Source organism: Acartia tonsa, chromosome 3 (assembly GCF_053477335.1).
Source record: "Acartia tonsa isolate MP-2025a chromosome 3, ASM5347733v1, whole genome shotgun sequence".
Classification (NCBI taxonomy): Eukaryota; Metazoa; Arthropoda; class Copepoda; order Calanoida; family Acartiidae; genus Acartia; species Acartia tonsa.
Genome location: NC_137262.1, coordinates 59,090,898 through 59,108,836, shown reverse-complemented (window position 1 = coordinate 59,108,836; position 17,939 = coordinate 59,090,898). Strand labels below are relative to the sequence as shown.

At 32.8% G+C, this 17,939-nt stretch overlaps 3 protein-coding genes across 4 annotated transcripts; all 3 read left to right on the top strand.

The window, feature by feature from the left end:
• Positions 1-133: 133 nt before the first annotated feature.
• LOC145314686 (uncharacterized) lies at positions 134-2,404 on the top strand. Its single transcript, XM_080154699.1, has one exon. The coding sequence runs from the start codon at positions 174-176 to the stop codon at positions 1,947-1,949; it is 1,776 nt and encodes a 591-aa protein (XP_080010825.1). The 5' UTR covers positions 134-173; the 3' UTR covers positions 1,950-2,404.
• A 2,826-nt stretch (positions 2,405-5,230) lies between these two features.
• Positions 5,231-9,822, top strand: LOC145314712 (uncharacterized). 2 transcript variants are annotated; one of them, XM_080154738.1, is made up of 4 exons: positions 5,231-5,314; positions 5,928-7,474; positions 8,173-8,229; positions 8,477-9,822. In XM_080154738.1, exon 4 carries the CDS (start codon positions 8,496-8,498, stop codon positions 9,585-9,587), a length of 1,092 nt encoding a protein of 363 aa, XP_080010864.1. In that variant the 5' UTR covers positions 5,231-5,314; positions 5,928-7,474; positions 8,173-8,229; positions 8,477-8,495; the 3' UTR covers positions 9,588-9,822. The 2 variants fall into 2 exon arrangements, with proteins under 2 accessions (XP_080010864.1, XP_080010863.1); XM_080154737.1 differs by having other exon boundaries at positions 5,231-5,324.
• Positions 9,823-12,093: 2,271 nt separating this feature from the next.
• On the top strand, positions 12,094-14,888 carry LOC145314695 (uncharacterized). Its single transcript, XM_080154714.1, has 2 exons — positions 12,094-12,165; positions 12,680-14,888. Exon 2 carries the CDS (start codon positions 12,714-12,716, stop codon positions 14,406-14,408), a length of 1,695 nt encoding a protein of 564 aa, XP_080010840.1. The 5' UTR covers positions 12,094-12,165; positions 12,680-12,713; the 3' UTR covers positions 14,409-14,888.
• The last annotated feature ends 3,051 nt before the right edge of the window (positions 14,889-17,939 follow it).

Genomic DNA, 17,939 nt, shown 5'->3' with positions numbered 1-17,939 from the left:
ATAAATTCTTTTATTTACTCATTATGAAATATCAGTTTATGATCTAGTAACTTCGTCAATATTATTTTACGAATTGATTTGTTTTACCAAAACCTGAAGTAGCTGAGCTCGTTAAATATGCTTTATGGAACTTTTTAATATTTAGAAATTAGATTAGAGAGTTAACTTTGAAGATGTTTACCTGTGAGTTTTGCAACAAAGAATTTACAAAGAAATGGCACTTGAAGGAACATACAATGATTCACACGGGTGAGAGACCATTTAAGTGTGACATGTGTGACAATTCTTTTATACGCAGTGCTCAGTTAGTTAGACACATGAGAATACATTCAGGCGAGAGACCTTACTATTGTGATTTATGTAATAAGGCGTTTAAAATGAGTAGTGATTTAATTGTTCACAAGAAAACTCATACAGATGAGAAGCCCTTTTCATGTGACATATGCACCAAAACATTCAAACTTAATTGTAATTTGACTTCTCATATGATGACTCACACAGGCGAGAAGCCATTCTCATGTGAAATATGCAATAAATCTTTTAGGGACAAGTCTGACTTAAACAGACATAATAAATCGGCAACACATCTTAAGATTGTTGAATCTAGTAAACCTGTTCCTTTTAGTTTTGTTGAATGCAAAGAAGTTAATACTAGTGAAGAAATAAATCTAAATGAGCTTGACGAAACATATGAGAGTAATTTAGACATCAAAGAAGAACCTAATTATACAGAACCAATCTATAATGTTGTTACAGAAATAAGGACAGTTAATACAAATGATGAAAGATTTACCTGTGATATTTGCAATAAAGTCTTTGCAAATAATTGGAACTTGACAAATCACAGGATGATTCATACAGGCGAAAGACGATTTAAGTGTGATATCTGTGAGAAGTCTTTTATACAAAGTGGCCAGTTGAATATCCATATGAGAATACATACAGGAGAGAAACCATTCTCTTGTGATATTTGTAACAAGGCTTTTAAACAACGGAGTGATGTGATTAACCATAGAAGAATACACACTGGCGAAAAGCCATATTCTTGTGATATGTGTGACAAGGCTTTCTCGCGTATTGACCATCTGACAAATCATAAGCGAATTCATACAGGGGAAAAGCCTTTCTCTTGTGATGTATGCAAAAAGGCGTTTGTAAGTAGTAGTAACCTGAACAAACACAAGTTGGTTCACACAGGAGAGAAGCCATACTCTTGTGATTTGTGTGATATGGCATTTTCACGAAATAATCAGTTGACAAGGCATAAAAGAATTCGTCACGGAGATTCTGTTACAAATAATTTAGCTGATTTTATTGAAGTTAACTTTGAAGAAGAGAATAATGAAGATTGTGAATTTGATGAGGATTTTTCTTCAAACCCGATTGAGACTGAAAATATTGTATCTTCTGGTGGAAAAAATGTTAAACAGGAGATGATGGAAGAGGCTGTTGATACCAAACCTATTCTAAAGGCAAGTGCATTTTTATGTGAGGTGTGTAACAAGACTTTCTTAGATATGTCCTCGTTAAATAGGCATAGAAAGATTCATACAGAGAAGAAGCCTTATTCATGTACAATTTGCAAGAAATCATTTTCATCAAGTAATTACTTGACCATTCACATGAAGACTCACTCAGGCGTGAAAGCTTATAACTGTGAAATATGCAACAAACCTTGTAGAGACAAATCTGACTTGAACAGGCATAATAGATCAGCTACACATCTGAAAAAAGTCGAATCTGCAAAGAATATAATTTCTATATCCTCTTCTAGAACAGATTCTGAAGAAGTTTTTTTGGAATCAGAAACAGGTTTAGAAGAAGTTTTTATTAAAGAAGAATCAAGTAAGGGGAATATTGAAGAGGATCATAAGGAAGAAAATCATATTGACGGGGAATCTAAGGAAGACACTGAATATTTTCCTCTTTTAGAGTGCAGCAATCCATAAATCTAAAAGGATTTTAAACGGCGGTTCCCTTAAACACCTGTAGATCAAAATATAAAGGGGGAGGGGTTTCATTTTTTGTTTATTACTATAGGTAAGTTATAGTTTATATTGGGTACTCTTTAGCCCTGCAGGGTTAGGGCAACTCAGGTCGCAGGGTTAGGGCCCACTGCAGTGGATAGGCATAGAATTTCTCAATAAGTAATACAATAAAATTTCTATTTACTGTTTTACTCAATCCAAGAGATTTAATTCAAAAAACATATTGTAGCTGAGCAAATGAAATCCCCTACTTGTCAGAAAAATAAACTTTTATTCGCTGCAATATGCATACTCATACTCATGGGGTTATACATATTTCTTTTACAAATTATTTTGAGTTTATATGTATTTGATAGTTATTTCTCGCATCGTATTATAAACGGCTTTCCGCGGATATAGAATGTACAATTATAAGATTAAAATTTATAATTGTACATTTTTATATTCGTAGAAAGCTGGATATAATACGATGCTAGACATAGTTTTTTCGTATGGATGAGAACCGGTTCCTATCCACCGGATTCGAATAAGTACGAGAAATATAATTAAGACTTTATGAGTTTGTTAAATTATAACTTATTTTTTTTTTTATGTGCATTATGCAACTACGTTTACAAAAATACTTTTTTTCAACTCTTATTATTCTAAACTAGATTATTGCTTTTAATATATGTTATAACCTTTGACTCTAATACAGTTAATTATAGTATATATATATTTGTTGTGATTATAATGACTTTTAATGATACATTACATTTTTTTAACATTTAAAATAATGGAAAAACTAATTCTTAATATTTTATACCTATTGTTTAAAGTTCACTAAAATTTGTTTTTATTGCTCTTTAGATAGCGTATATTACCTCTGTTATGTTTATATTATTAGTCAGTTGTAACCAACAAGTGAAATAATTCGAAAAAATATTTGATAATTTAAGCAGTTTTTATGTTGTTTTGGGGGGCAACGCTTTGTAATAAAGACAACCTTTATATCTAAAACCCCAAGTATTCTAGATTTATTTCGCTTGTTGATTATTTGTAATTTAAAATTATATTATAAATATCTATTATAATAATGTCTCTCTGTGTGTCTGTTATGAAAGATCTCGCTAATTGCTGAACCGATATGGTTCTCCTTTATAGAAAATCTTTTAATAGGTCCAGGGACGGTTCATAACTATTTCAAGGGAAAAAACCTAGCTTCTCTCGTAGAAAAAATTACACACCCCCAAAATTATTTTTTTTCTTTTCTATTTCCAACTGAAATTGAAAGTGAAGTATCGTCGACATCTCTCGTCCCTTCCCTAGACGCTACGTTAAAATTAGATTTGAATACAAAAATTCAGCGCAAAGGTGGTATTTTAAAAATCATTTGCAGTAAAAAAGTTTAAGAAGGGAAACCAATGCAATGTCAAAGTTACCCCCATTAATTGTTATCATAATTTAATTATATGACAGGCTATGATCTGAGCGACTGTTGTAAAGCATTAATAAATTGTGAATATCTATTTCAGATATAATATGAATGGTACTGATATACCTCTTGTGTTGTTTTCCTCTTCGCATTTTAGGTAATAATTATAAATCTTTTATCAGCAGATACCTGCTAGGCTGCTCGCTCTATAATTATTTCGGATTTTCCAAAATATCACTAACTGGGATGTATATTCTGCACAAGATTTATTTTTTTCTCCTGCTAAAAAATATTAAATTTTTTTCCCTAAGGAAGGTGAGAAAATGGAGAAATGTTTTATTTTTCAAAAAACGCGCGGCTAGAGCTAACTACACATGGAAGAACACACTTCTTTGTAGAAAATATATTTCGCTTTATTCAAGCCTTCTCAATTCTATAAAATAATAACCATATTTGCAAAAATTCTTAAGAAAACAACAAGCTTCATACTAGTTAAAATTAATAGAAGTTTAACAAAAAACAAGTTAAAAATATTAAGTACTTTGAAAAAAAGAATTTTTAAAAAACAAAATAAAATCCAAATATTTTTACTTTGAAATATGGTGTACCTAATTGTTTGAAAGTTTATGTACAACTGAATTATTTATTGTAATGGAAGGGGGGGGGGGGGGAGGGTTAGCAGATGAAAATTGGCGGTCAAACTTTCCAACAGAGGTAAGAATTTATACAACAACAAGGAAGAAAATATTCAAAATTTTGGTTGGGTTAGCATTTTTAAAAAAATATTGCAATTTGCAAGTCAAATAGGTATAAATTATGTTACAAGAAAAAACAACATGTATTAGCAAAATTTACTTTCATTAACAAAAATATATAACAATAACAATAATTTTAAATTTTTCTGTTCAGCCCCAGGTGCTTTGTTTCAAATTTATTGATGAAGAAGGATTCTCGACATTTTCTGTACATGGCTGACTCCTGCCTGCAATTTTCTATAACAGATACTTTCATGTTGGCAACACTGTGTCCAGGAAGATTAAAATGTTCCCCAACTGCAGTTTTATTCAAGTTTTCATTTTGAGATCTGACACAATCTAAATGTTGTTTGAATCTTTCTTTAAGCTGTTTCCCCGTTTCTCCTACATACTGTGTATATTTGCATACTCTCCTATCACATGTTATAACATAAACGAGATTTTTTTGTAGAGCAGCTGACTGGTGTAGAAATAGGTACCTTAAAATTATTTGCTGAGCTGTAGACAACTTTGGCTTCACGGACATGAGGGCAAGAGGGACAGTTAGGTAGGTTACATCTCTTCATACCTTTGACACTTCTTTTTTCACGTTCAGTTAGCTTTGATTTCACCAATATTTCCCGGAGAGAGCTGTGTTTAGGCTGACGATATGCAACTAAAGGTGGTTCTGGAAATATCTTTTTCAGTCTCTCATCCTTTACCATTATTTTCCAACCTTGTTTTAGGATTGTGATGATTGAAGGTAGAGCTGGATGGAAAGTAATAACAAATGGTATTCTCTTGGTTGTTTTATTTTTGATTATTTTATTCATTATTTACCCCTCCCACATTTTCTCCAAGTTTTTTCCCAAAGGATATGAAAAAACTAGGTAATAAAAAAGTTTAAAGTACTCTTTATTATTTCACTTTTTTTCTGACTAAGTAGGTTTTTCGTGTAAAATCTAAAAATTTTACATAAATAAGGATTTGAAGAAAAATGGTTTTCTTTTATTACGCATATTCTTCGGTGTAAAGAATTGACAATATAAAACGAAAGAATAATTTATACCACATTTATAGATATATTTATTTTCAGATTTTTATGGTTTAAAATGAGAGTTTGTCTATGAAAAAATAAACCAGCTAAAGTAGAATCCCTGGGAACTTCAACTTGAAAAGTCAGTGCAGGTTAATATTTTTATTTTGGGTTTTGGGGGAGGAGGGTTCAAATATGTTCAGGGGTGTATATTGTGCACAAGATTCTTATTTTTCCTTTGCTACAATTTTTTAAAATTTTTTTTCCCTACAATTTTTTTTCCAGCAAGGAAGGGGAAAAATGGAAAAATATTTTCATAACTCTTTATTTTATTCATATTATCCCCCCTCCCACATATTCTTTTAGTTTTTTTTTCACCAAGGAGGGGAGAAAAATGAAAAAAATGTTTTCAATTCTCTTAATTTTTACATTTTTTATTTTTCTACCCTCCCTTTAGCATAGTCAAATTATCAGAATATACAACCATGAATATGTTTTCATTCATATTTGGTTAGGTTAGTATTTTTTGTGATATCTCTAAGTGTGGGGTTTGTACCTCTTCCTCATTTAAATGAAAGAAGAAATTATCCTTGACAAAAATGTAACTTCTCTAAAAATTGTCCAATGATCGACCAGTCTATTCGTTTATGAGATCTTAGCTGACATTCATTGCATACAAACAGATAAGACATCCTCTTAGATAAATTTTATTAATCAAAGTTTATTGTAGAATTTAAAAACAAAAATATTTTCAGGTTTTTATTGGAGATTCATAGAGAAATTAATAACAATCAAAATGAATATCTGCGAAGTTTGCAATAAAGAGTTTAAAAAGAGATGTAAGTTGATTATTCACATGAGAGTACATACAGGCGAGAAACCCTACTCATGTCAACTATGTAACAGGTCATTCACAACTAGTGGTCAATTGGGTATGCATCATTCAGTTCACACGGGTGAGAGGCCATACTCTTGTGATTTATGTGATAAGTCTTACAGACTAAAGGATAAATTAAAACAGCATAAACTTCTCCATGAAAGTGGAAAGCGTTACATTTGTCCATATTGTGGTCAAGAATTTCTCTATAGAAGAGAGTGTACAAAACACAAGGAGATTCATAAGGGTGAAAAGCTATTTCAGTGTGAGATATGCCAAAAGGGATTCTCATCTAAAGATACCTTAACTGTACATATTCGAATACACACAGGTGAAAGGCCATATAAATGCGATTTGTGTGACAAGACTTACATACAAAAGAGTGACTTAACACTGCACAATAGATCACATACAGGTGAGAGGCCTTACTCTTGTGAAATATGTAACAAATCATATAACTCTGGTTCATCATTAAATCGCCACAAAAAATCTGGTGAACATTTTGCCAAGTTGGCTGAAATAAGTCTTGTTCTTGTTAATGGAGGAGATATTATCAAACAGGAGATATTAGAAGAGGGAAATAGTGGTGTTTTGACTTCTCCAATGAGGATATCTGTCAATGAGAAAAAACATAAATGTGAAATTTGTAATCTATCATTCAAGACTAGAAAGATTTTGAAGAGACATTACAAAAAATCAGCAACACATGCTAAAAATGCTGAATCTGCAACGAAAATATCTGTTAATTCTACTGGTGATATTGAAGAAGCCAGAGAATATAACCTTGACATAATCAAAGAGGAAACTATGGATGAAGAAGATTACTTGGATACTTTAACTGGTAATAATGAAGAAATAAGCGTAACTAATCTTGAAATTATCAAAGAGGAAACTATGGATGAGACAGATTTCTTGATAAAGGAGTTAGCCAATGAAAATGAAGAGATGGAACCACTTGGTGTAGAATGTAATGTAGAATTTCAAGATGAAACAAATGATTAAGTTAATTTTTGTATGGGGAGCCAGGGGGGGGGGAGGAAAAAATGTAAAAAAAAGTTTGTAAATTCGGTATCATGTAAATATTACCTACTTAATCTTAACTGTAACAAAACATTGCTATCCTAATATTACATAACTGTATATTTTTCAGAAATAATGAAAATGGTTTCATGATTTTAACCAAAAACATGTTGTAATTCATCAGCATCTCCTTATATTTGATAACTTTGGCGCCTTTTGAGCAATCTGCAAGCTTTCCGATTGATTCACAGCTGTTATCCCGTCATATATGTCATATTATAAATAAGAAACAGTATTGGGCCAAGAACACTGCCCTGTGGAACACCAAAGATAAAATCCTTCTCATTAGACACGAAACCAATGACAGAAACTGGTTGTTTTTTCTTTTTTACTGGCTCCCAAAAGGTGGTTTCAGAATTTGGGTCTAGGAAAGACCAAAGAAGGGGGGTTAGAACATCAAGACAGGACCATTTGTGTGTTTAAAAATCACACTGTACATCACTAAAACAAGGGTAGGTAAGTTCTGACACATTTGCGTAAACCTGGTATACAGGCTTTATCTTTGGACTGAGAGGATAGGTTATTAAAGATAAAATAATTCTTATATGATGAATTTTCCCAAGTTTTAAGATTTTTTGGATAGGCCTCCATGTGGCCTCTGTACAGATAAAAATAAAAAATAATTTTTTGTTTGAAGAGTTAGAGGTCAACTCATAATATGCATCTTTTTGAATGTTATTCACATATTTGAAGAAAAAACATTCATATTTTGTTTCATAAGCTGACCTTTAATTCTTAAAAAAAATATTTTTTTTTCATTTTTACCAGTCCAGAGACCACCTGGAGGCCTATCCAAAAAATCTTAAAACTTGGGAAAATTAATCATATAAGAATGATTTTATCTTTAATAACCTATCCTCCCAGTCCAAAAGATAAAGCCTATATACCAGGTTTACGCAAATGTGTCAGAACACACCCCCACCCCCCCCTTGTTTGATGTATCTGCAATTTTATATATCCAGTTATTTCTCTATATAACTTATATCATTGTCCACAATTCTTTATAATACTATGATTATATACTTATACAATTTACATTTCAGATTTTTATGCTGAGAAACAAGTTTGTCTCTGAAATTCATCCTAATTTGACAGTACAGGTTAATCACTTTATTTTTGTTTTGTTTTTTGTTGGATGGGGATTTGATTATCATATGATATATATCAGGTTAGATAAAGTAATGGTGGAGTTGTGGGGGGGGGGGGGGTATTAGTCCACCCGTCATTTAATAGAATATGGCCACTGACATATATTGCATACAAAAAGAAAGACATCCTATTACCTCATTATATAGGGGATTTAATTAAAGTTTATTATATTTTACACTAAAAATAAAATATTTTTAGGTCTTTGTTGTAAGAAGAAATGTCAACTTTCAACATGAATATCTGTGAAATTTGCACTAAGGAGTTTAAAAAGAGATCACAATTGGTTATTCACATGAGAGTACATACAGGCGAGAAACCATACTCATGTGACCTATGCAACAGGTCATTTACAACTAGTGGTCAACTGGGTATGCATCGCAGGCTTCACAGTGATGAGAGGCCATTTTCTTGTGATTTATGTGATAAGGCCTTCAAACGACATGATAAATTAAAAGAGCATAAACTTCTTCATGAAAGCGGAAAGCGTAAAATTTGTCCTTATTGTGGTCAAGAATTTCTCTATAGAAGCGACTTAATACGTCATAGGGAGATCCACAGAGGAGAAAAACTTTTTGATTGTGATATATGTGAAAAGAAATTTTCATCTAATGATACTTTATCTGCCCATCGCAGAATACACACAGGTGAGAGACCATATAAATGTGATTTGTGTGACAAGACTTATATACAAAAGAGTGACTTAACACTGCACAATAGATCTCATACAGGTGAGAGGCCTTACTCTTGTGAAATATGTAACAAATCATACAACTCTGGTTCATCATTAAATCGCCACAAAAAATCTGGTGAACATTTTGCCAAGTTGGCTGAAATAAGTCTTGTTCTCGTCAATGGAGGAGATATTATCAAACAGGAGATCTTAGAAGAGGGAAATAGTGGTGTTTTGACTAATCAAATAAAGATTTCTTTCAATGAGAAGAAACATAAATGTGAAATTTGTAATCTCTCATTCAAAACTAGAAAGATTTTGAAGAGACATTACAAAAAATCAGCAACACATGCTAAAAATGCTGAAGCTTCAAAGAAAATATCTGGTAATTCTACTGGTGATATTGAAGAAGCAAGAAATCTTGGGACTATCAAAGAAGAAACAACTGACGAAGCAGATTTCTTGGTTAGTTCAACTGAAAATATGGAAGGTAGAAGAGAAGTAAATCTTGAAATTATCAAAGAGGAAACTATGGACGAAACAGATTTCTTGATAAAGGAGTTAGCTAATGAAAATGAAGAGATGGAACCTCTTGGTGTAGAATGTAATGTGGAATTTCATGAAGAAACAAATGATTAAGTTAATTTTTGTATGAGGGGATTTGGAAGGTTGTGGGGTTATTGTAATAGATAGTAAATAAATAGATAGAAATAAATATGTTATGCCTTACTTAACAATTGTATGTATATCCCAAAATATAAAGTAAACCCAGAACCACTTCATTATGCAATCTACATTTTCCTGGATATTTTGTCTGCGGTAGTCCATAAGTGTACAGCTTTACAGTACATTGTTTCTATTTGTTAAAGCAACACGTGTGATAAAAGAAACAGATTCTGTTTAAAGTAAAATGCTTATATTTTAATCAAAATCTATATTTTTGTATTTTTTACCGATCCACTTCATTATGCAAATCCAATGAAAATCAATCAGAAAACATTTGTTTTGCTCTTTTCTCCACTTTTAAAAATCAATTCTGATAAAATAACAATTTTTTAAGGGATTTATGCATTAATTATAATGAAAAACAGTTTAAGGTAGATTTTAATGATTTTTCTAAATAAGAAATAATTGAAAAAAAGAAATTCTATCCCTATCACTTTGGAGGACTGCTGCCGACCCCCCAGTCTTATGGATGAAGCTAAATACATGTTGAAATAAAAATTACCCTGAAAAGTATACAAAAATGTTTTTTGATGTGTTTAAAAAATCCATTTTAAAATCTTGATTTTGAGGATGATGGCCTTTAAGATGCTCTTACTGGTGGTGATGGTGAGCTAAATGTTATCAAAGTGCATGCCCATGATGAAAACTTATATATTGAACTATGGTCCAATTTTTGTAGTCATAGCAGCCTCCAGCCAAGCAATATTAAAAAAGCAAAAAATTGCAATTTTAATTAATAAAATTTATAAAGTAAATAATGTAGTTTTTAGATAGTGGTTATATTTCATGTCGAGAGGCTCAACTGGAGGCTGCTATGACTACAAAAAATGGTACATAGGTTAATAGACAAGTTGTTGTAATGGTCATGTACTTAGATAACATTTAGCTCACCTTCACCACCAGTAAGAGCATCTTAAAGGCCATCATCCTCAAAATCAAGATTTTAAAATGGATTTTTTTAACACATCATCAAAAAACATTTTTGTTTACTTTTCAGGGTAATTTTTATCTTTAACATGTATTTAGCTTCATCCATAAGACTGGGGTCAGCAGCTGTCCTCTAAAGTGATAGGGATAGAATTTCTTTTTTTCAATTATTTCTTATTTAGAAAAATCATTAAAATCTACCTTAAACTGTTTTTCATTATAATTAATGCATAAATCCCTTAAAAATTGTTATTTTATCAGAATCATTTTTTAAAAGTGGAGAAAAGTGCAAAACAAACGTTTTTCCAATGATTTTCTTTTGATTTGCATAATGAAGTGGATCGGTCAAAAATACAAAAATATAGATTTTTATTAAAATATAAGCATTTTACTTTAAAAAGAATCTTTTTCTTTTATCATACGTGTTGCTTTAACAAATAGAAACAATGTACTGTAAAGCTGTACACTTAGGGACTACCGTAGACAAAATATCCAGGAAAATGTAGATTGCATAATGAAGTGGTTCTGGGTTTAGTAACACTTATTTATCTGAAACTCGGAAAATAATAAATAGTTAAGTGGTTGTAGTTTTTAGGAAAGGTTTATAAATTTGTCTGACTGGTTTTCTGACATACCCCGTCTAGCTTCTTAGGCTAAGAACGAAGCAACTAGTAAATTGTGGCAATACAAAATTAAAAGATCTGTGCAATAATGGGGGTGAGTTTTGACACATTTGCGTAAACCTGGTGTTAAGGCTTTATCTTTGGACTGAGAAGATAGGTTATTGAAGATAAAATCATTCTTATATGATGAACTTCCCGCAGTTTAAAGATTTTTTGGATAGGCCTCAAGGTGGTCTTTGTATGGTAAAAATTAAAAATATTTTTTTTTTAAGAGTTAAAGGTCAACTTATAAAACAAAATATGCATCTTTTTGAATGTGTTTCACATATTTGAAGAAAAAACATACATATTTTGTTTCATAAGCTGACATATAACTCTTCAAAAAAAATTTGTACAGTGATGGCCTGGAGGCGGCCGGCCGGGAGCTCCGGAACCTGGAGGCCTGTCCAATAAATCTTAAAACTGCGGGAAATTACCTTTATTGTGAATTTCTTTAACTTGAATAATGTACAATATAAAATAAGTGTCGTGCACAGAAAATCATTTTATTTTTATATATTCACGTTTGTAAGATTATCATTGTATAATATAGTTCCAATAATTTTAGGCAATGCATCTGATACTCTTTTGTTTATACTTAAAACAGGTTTCAAAAGTGCGAGTATAAAACGTTTGACGCAATATGACAACCTTCCTTTACCCACATTGAATTGGTCTCTGCACGCCACTGAATGTAAATACTTATTATTCTATAAATTCAACAAATAATAAATATTCTTTAAATTGAACAAAATAATAAATATTCTTTAAATTGAACAAAATAATATTACTAATATGATATATATTATCAAACTCACTGTATATTTTTCAGATTAAAATGAAATTTTTGTTAGAGGTTTCAATAGAAAACTAGATGCAGGACATCCAAATTAAATTAAAAGGTAACAAATATTACAATAGTAGTATTTGGGTACGATTTTATTTAGTAACTTAAACTTTCAGCTCAAGCTCCACGCTAAAGTACTTAAACCATAAATTATCGCCCTTCTTTCACAACCAGGGGAAGTTGCAGTAAAAAAGTGGATTTTACAATGTATTTTTTTAGAATATTTTTTTTAGATTTATTCTATTGCGAGTATTTCAACATTTATTTACTTTACAACTTACCAACTCATTTTCTTGTAAAGTTTTAACTAGGTTTATGTAAGTTTCAAGAATCTAGCTCAATATTTAGACCATTTTGCTCACTGTTTAAGTTTAGATGTCATTAGATATCTTAAATATCAGCCCGGAAAATCACATTTACCTTACGTTACGAACTGACTAACGGACGGACGGATACAAAGTGAATTTTGGAGTATCATCGCTACTGAATTACTTTAGCTTGGCAAAATAAGTTTTAACGATATGATGTATATTGTAAATCTATTTCGGTAATAATTGATGTGATTTCAGGGCTCTGCTAGAGGTTCAGATTGGAAATAGAAACATGCATACCTGTGATATTTGTAATAAGCAGTTTCCTATCAAATCAACATTAAATAAACACAAAAGGATCCACACTGGTGAGAAACCATACTCTTGTGCTGTTTGTGAAAAATCATTTTCTGAGAGTCACTTCTTGAAAGTGCATGAAAGATCTCATACGGGGGAGAAGCCATTCTCTTGTGACATCTGTGGGGAGACTTTTGCACAAAAGAGTAATTTAAAAGTCCATGCAAGGAACCATACAGGGGAGAAACCATACCCGTGTGATTGTTGTGAAAAAGCATTCAAAAAGAGTTCAGCACTAACCCATCATAAAAGAATTCATAGTGGTGAGAAACCCTTTTCATGTGATATCTGTGTAAAGACTTTCTCACGAAAAGATAAATTGAGGAATCATAGCAAAACTCATAATGAAGAGAAAAAAATTCATTCTGGTGAGAAACCCTTTTCATGTGATCAATGCGAAAAGTCTTACACACAAAAAGATAAACTGCAAACTCATAAAAGAATTCATAATGGAGAAAATTTATTTTCTTGTGATCAATGTGAAAAATCATTTACCCAGAGATACTATTTGGAAAATCACAAAAAATGTCATACAGGCGACAGGCCATTTTCTTGTGATGTTTGTGAGAAGGCCTTTGCAAGAAGAGAAACTTTAACTGCCCATGAAAAGCTTCATACAGGTGAGAAACCATTCTCCTGTGACAACTGTGAAAAAACATTTAGAACGAAAATTCAACTGATCAACCATAACACAATCCATACCGGGGAAAGACCATTCTCATGTGATCTCTGTGAAATGACATTCACACGAAAAGATAATATGATTTCTCACAGAAAGAGACATTCTGGTATAAAACCTTATTCTTGTGATTTATGTGAAACGACATTCAGTGATAAGCATAGTATGATTAGACACATGGGTAAACATACTGAAGGCGATGTTAAAGAGGAAATTAAAGAAGAAGAAGTACTTGATGAAGATCCTCTCTTTGTAGAGATAAAAACTGAGATTGATGAAGAATTAATTATGGATCCTGTAGAATGTAATGTTCAAATCAATGAAAATGTTTCTCTATCACATACAATGTATGACAATGAATGTAATGAGTTTAATAGTGCTAATAAGTTAACTGTTCAAAGCAAGACAAATACTGGAAAGATATCATTTCCATGTGATATATGTGGTAAGGTCTTTAATTTAAATGGAAATTTAAAAGTTCACAAAAGAAGTCATACTAAAGAAAGACCATTCCCTTGTGACCTGTGTGAAAAGGCGTTTACAACAAGCAGTAAGTTGACTGTTCACAAAAATATTCACACAGGCTTGAAACCATACTCATGTGATATCTGTAGCAAGTCATTCTCTCAAAAAAGTCATTTGACTGGCCACAAAAGGATCCACACAAGGGAAATACCCTTCTCTTGTGATGTGTGCAATATAAAGTTTACAAATAGTAGTGTGCTGATGAAACATAAACTGATTCATAAAGAGGGGAAGCCATGTGATGAAGAATCAATTCAAAATGCTGCGAAACTTGATGCGTCAGTTTATATTTTTGAAGATTCCCCAGGAATTAAGATGGAGGCTGAGGAAACTAAAGACATGAAAGAAGAAATAATCATTAATGAGGAAATTAATTTTGAAGAAGATCCCCTGTCTTGTCAACTAAACTCTGAAGAAGAATTTTAAGATATAGACATTGTAAACCTTAAGATTGAAAAGGGGGGGGGGCGTAATGACATTTATTCGTAATCCGTGAGCAAAATGGTCTAAATATTTAGCTAGACCCTTCAAACTTGGTATATAAGCCTAGTCCTATAGGTATTACATCTAAATGGCAAAAAAATCCAAAAATTTTTATTTTAAGGTTAGGTTAGGTAAGAAAAACCCTGCGGAAATGGGGTTTTTAGGCTTTTTTGATCTATTTTGATGTGGAAACTTACCTTAAATTGTTTTTTTCTTAGGGTTTTAACTTAAATACACTGTATCTATTCATATGGACATTATTTAAGATGATTCAGCAAGTCGGGGACCGACCCCAGAGGGCTAGGTGGGTGGCCCGCAGGGGTTAAGTGCATTTTTCCCAATACATATGTTGTGATACATCTAATTATAGGTTTTTTAGGTCAAGGAACTCAAATTTAGAGCTAAAATAAGCATTAGACTAATCTGAAGCTAGCCCCAGCGGGCTAGGTTGGTGGCCCGCAGGGGTTAAGTTCATTTTTTCTAATATATATCTTGTTATATATCAAAATATAGGTTTTTTAGGTCAAGAAACTCAAATTCTGAGCGAAAATTAGCATTAGACTAACCTGAAGCTAACCCCCCCGGGCTAGGTTGGTTTTCTGCAGGACTTAAGAGCATTTACCTAACCTAACCTAGAAACTTCCTTATAATTTTACTTGGTTTTTTTTAATAAACTTTGTCTATTAATGAGGACTTTATTTAAGATAATCCAACAAGTCGGGAACCGACCCCAGCGGGCTAGGTTGGTGGCCCGCAGGGGTTAAGTGCATTTTTTCCAATATATATCTTGTAATATATCAAAATATAGGTTTTTTAGGTCAAGAAACTCAAATTCTGAACGAAAATTAGCATTAGACTAACCTGAAGCTAACCCCCCCGGGCTAGGTTGGTTTTCTGCAGGGCTTAAGAGCATTTACCTAACCTAACCTAGAAACTTACTTATATTTTTACATATTTTTTCTTGAATAAACTTTGTCTATTATTGAGGAATTTATTTAAGATAATCCAGCAAGTCGGGGACCGACCCCAGCGGGCTAGGTTGGTGGCCCGCAGGGGTTAAGTGCATTTTTCCCAATATATATGCTGTGATACATCTAATTATAAGTTTTTTAGGTCAGTTAACTCAAATTCAGAGCTAGAATTAGCATAAGACTAATCTGAAGCTAGCCCCAGCGGGCTAGGGCGGTGGCCCGTATGGGTTAAGTGCATTATTTTCCAATATACATCTTGTTATATATCAAAATATAGGTTTTTAAGGTCAAGAAACTCAAATTCAGAGCTAAAATTAGCATAAGACTTACCTGAAGCTAACCCCTGTGGGCTAGGTAGATCTTCTGCAGGGCTTAAGTGCATTTTACCTAACCTAACCTAGAAACTTACTTATTTTTTGGTTTTTTCCTTGAATGAACTGTGTCTATGAATGAGGACATTATTTTAGATGATCCAGCAAGTTGGGGACCTCCTTGAGTCAGCCTCCTGTATAAAGAATCTTTTAAATGATGGCTTTAGGACTAAACACTGTGTATCTATGTAAAACCTAGCCCGCCTGGGTCAGTCCCCGACTTGCTGGATCCTCTTAAATAATGTTCTCATGAACAGTTTATTCAATTAAATAACCTTCAAAAAAGTAAGATTCTAGGTTAGGTTTGGTAAAATGCATTTAAGCCTTGCAGGCAACCCACCTAGCCCGCAGGGGCTAGCTTCAAATTAGTCTGATTCTATTATTAGCTCTAAATTTTAATTTCTGGACCTAAAAAACCTTTAATTTTATGTATGACAGCACATACTTTTTGAAAATGCACTTAACCCTGGCGGGCCACCCACCTAGCCTGCTGGGGTCGGTCGCTGACTTGCTTGATCATCTTAAATAATAAATAGACACAGTTTATTCCAGGTTAGGTTAGGTAAAATGCACTTAAGACTTGCAGGCATCCCACCTAGCCCGCTGGGGCTAGCTTCAGATTAGTCTGATACTTTTATTAGCTGTAAATTTGAGTTTCTTGACCTAAAAAACCTATAATTTGATGTATGATAACACATACTTTTTCTGAAAAATGCATTTAACCCCTGCGGGCTACCCAACTAGCCCGCTGAGGTCGGTCTTCGACTTGCTGGATCATCTGAAATAAGATCATCATGAATAAACAGTTTATTTGAGAAACAAAACCTAAAAAAATAATATTAAATGTAAGTTTCTAGGTTAGGTTAGGTAAAATGCACTTAAGCCCTGTGGGCAACCCAACTAGCCCACTGGGGTTAGCTTAAGATTATTCTAATGCTTGTTTTAGCTCTGAATTTGAGTTCTTGACCTTAAAAACCTATATTTTGATATATCACAAGATGTATTTTGGAAAATAATGCACTAAACCTCTGCAGGCCAGCCACCTAGCCCGCTGGGGCTAGCTTCAGATAAGTCGGTACTCGACTTTCTGGATCATTTTAAATAAAGTCCTCATTAATAGACCCAGTTTATACAAGAAAAAAACCTGTAAAAATTTAAGGAGTTTCTAGGTTAGGTTAGGTAAATGCCTTTAAGCCCTGCAGAAAACCAACCTAGCCCGGGGGGGGGGGGGTTAGCTTCAGGTTAGTCTAATGCTAATTTTCGCTCAGAATTTGAGTTTCTTGACCTAAAAAACCTATATTTTGATATATTACAAGATATATATTGGAAAAAATGCACTTAACCCCTGCGGGCCACCAACCTAGCCCGCTGGGGTCGGTTCCTGACTTGTTGGATTATCTTAAATAAAGTCCTCATTAATACACAAAGTTTATTAAAAAAAACCAAGTAAAATTATAAGGAAGTTTCTAGGTTAGGTTGGGTAAATGCTCTCAAGTCCTGCAGAAAACCAACCTAGCCCGGGGGGGTTAGCTTCAGGTTAGTCTAATGCTAATATTCGCTCAGAATTTGAGTTTCTTGACCTAAAAAACCTATATTTTGATATATAACAAGATATATATTAGAAAAAATGCACTTAACCCCTGCGGGCCACCAACCTAGCCCGCTGGGGCTAGCTTCAGATTAGTCTAATGCTTATTTTAGCTCTAAATTTGAGTTCCTTGACCTAAAAAACCTATTATTAGATGTATCACAACATATGTATTGGGAAAAATGCACTTAACCCCTGCGGGCCACCCACCTAGCCCTCTGGGGTCGGTCCCCGACTTGCTGAATCATCTTAAATAATGTCCATATGAATAGATACAGTGTATTTAAGTTAAAACCCTAAGAAAAAACAATTTAAGGTAAGTTTCCAAATCAAAATAGACCAAAAAAAAGCCTAAAAACCCCATTTCCGCAGGGTTTTTCTTACCTAACCTAACCTTAAAATAAAAATTTTTTGATTTTTTTGCCATTTAGATGTAATACCTATAGGACTAGGCTTATATACCAAGTTTGAAGGGTCTAGCTAAATATTTAGACCATTTTGCTCACGGATTACGAATAAATGTCATTACGCCCCCCCCCCTTTA

Excerpts from the sequence above, each read along its gene's own strand:
- LOC145314686 (XM_080154699.1), top strand. The coding sequence starts at position 174 with ATGTTTACCTGTGAGTTTTGCAACAAAGAATTTACAAAGAAATGGCAC.
- LOC145314695 (XM_080154714.1), top strand. The coding sequence starts at position 12,714 with ATGCATACCTGTGATATTTGTAATAAGCAGTTTCCTATCAAATCAACA.
- LOC145314712 (XM_080154738.1), top strand. The coding sequence starts at position 8,496 with ATGTCAACTTTCAACATGAATATCTGTGAAATTTGCACTAAGGAGTTT.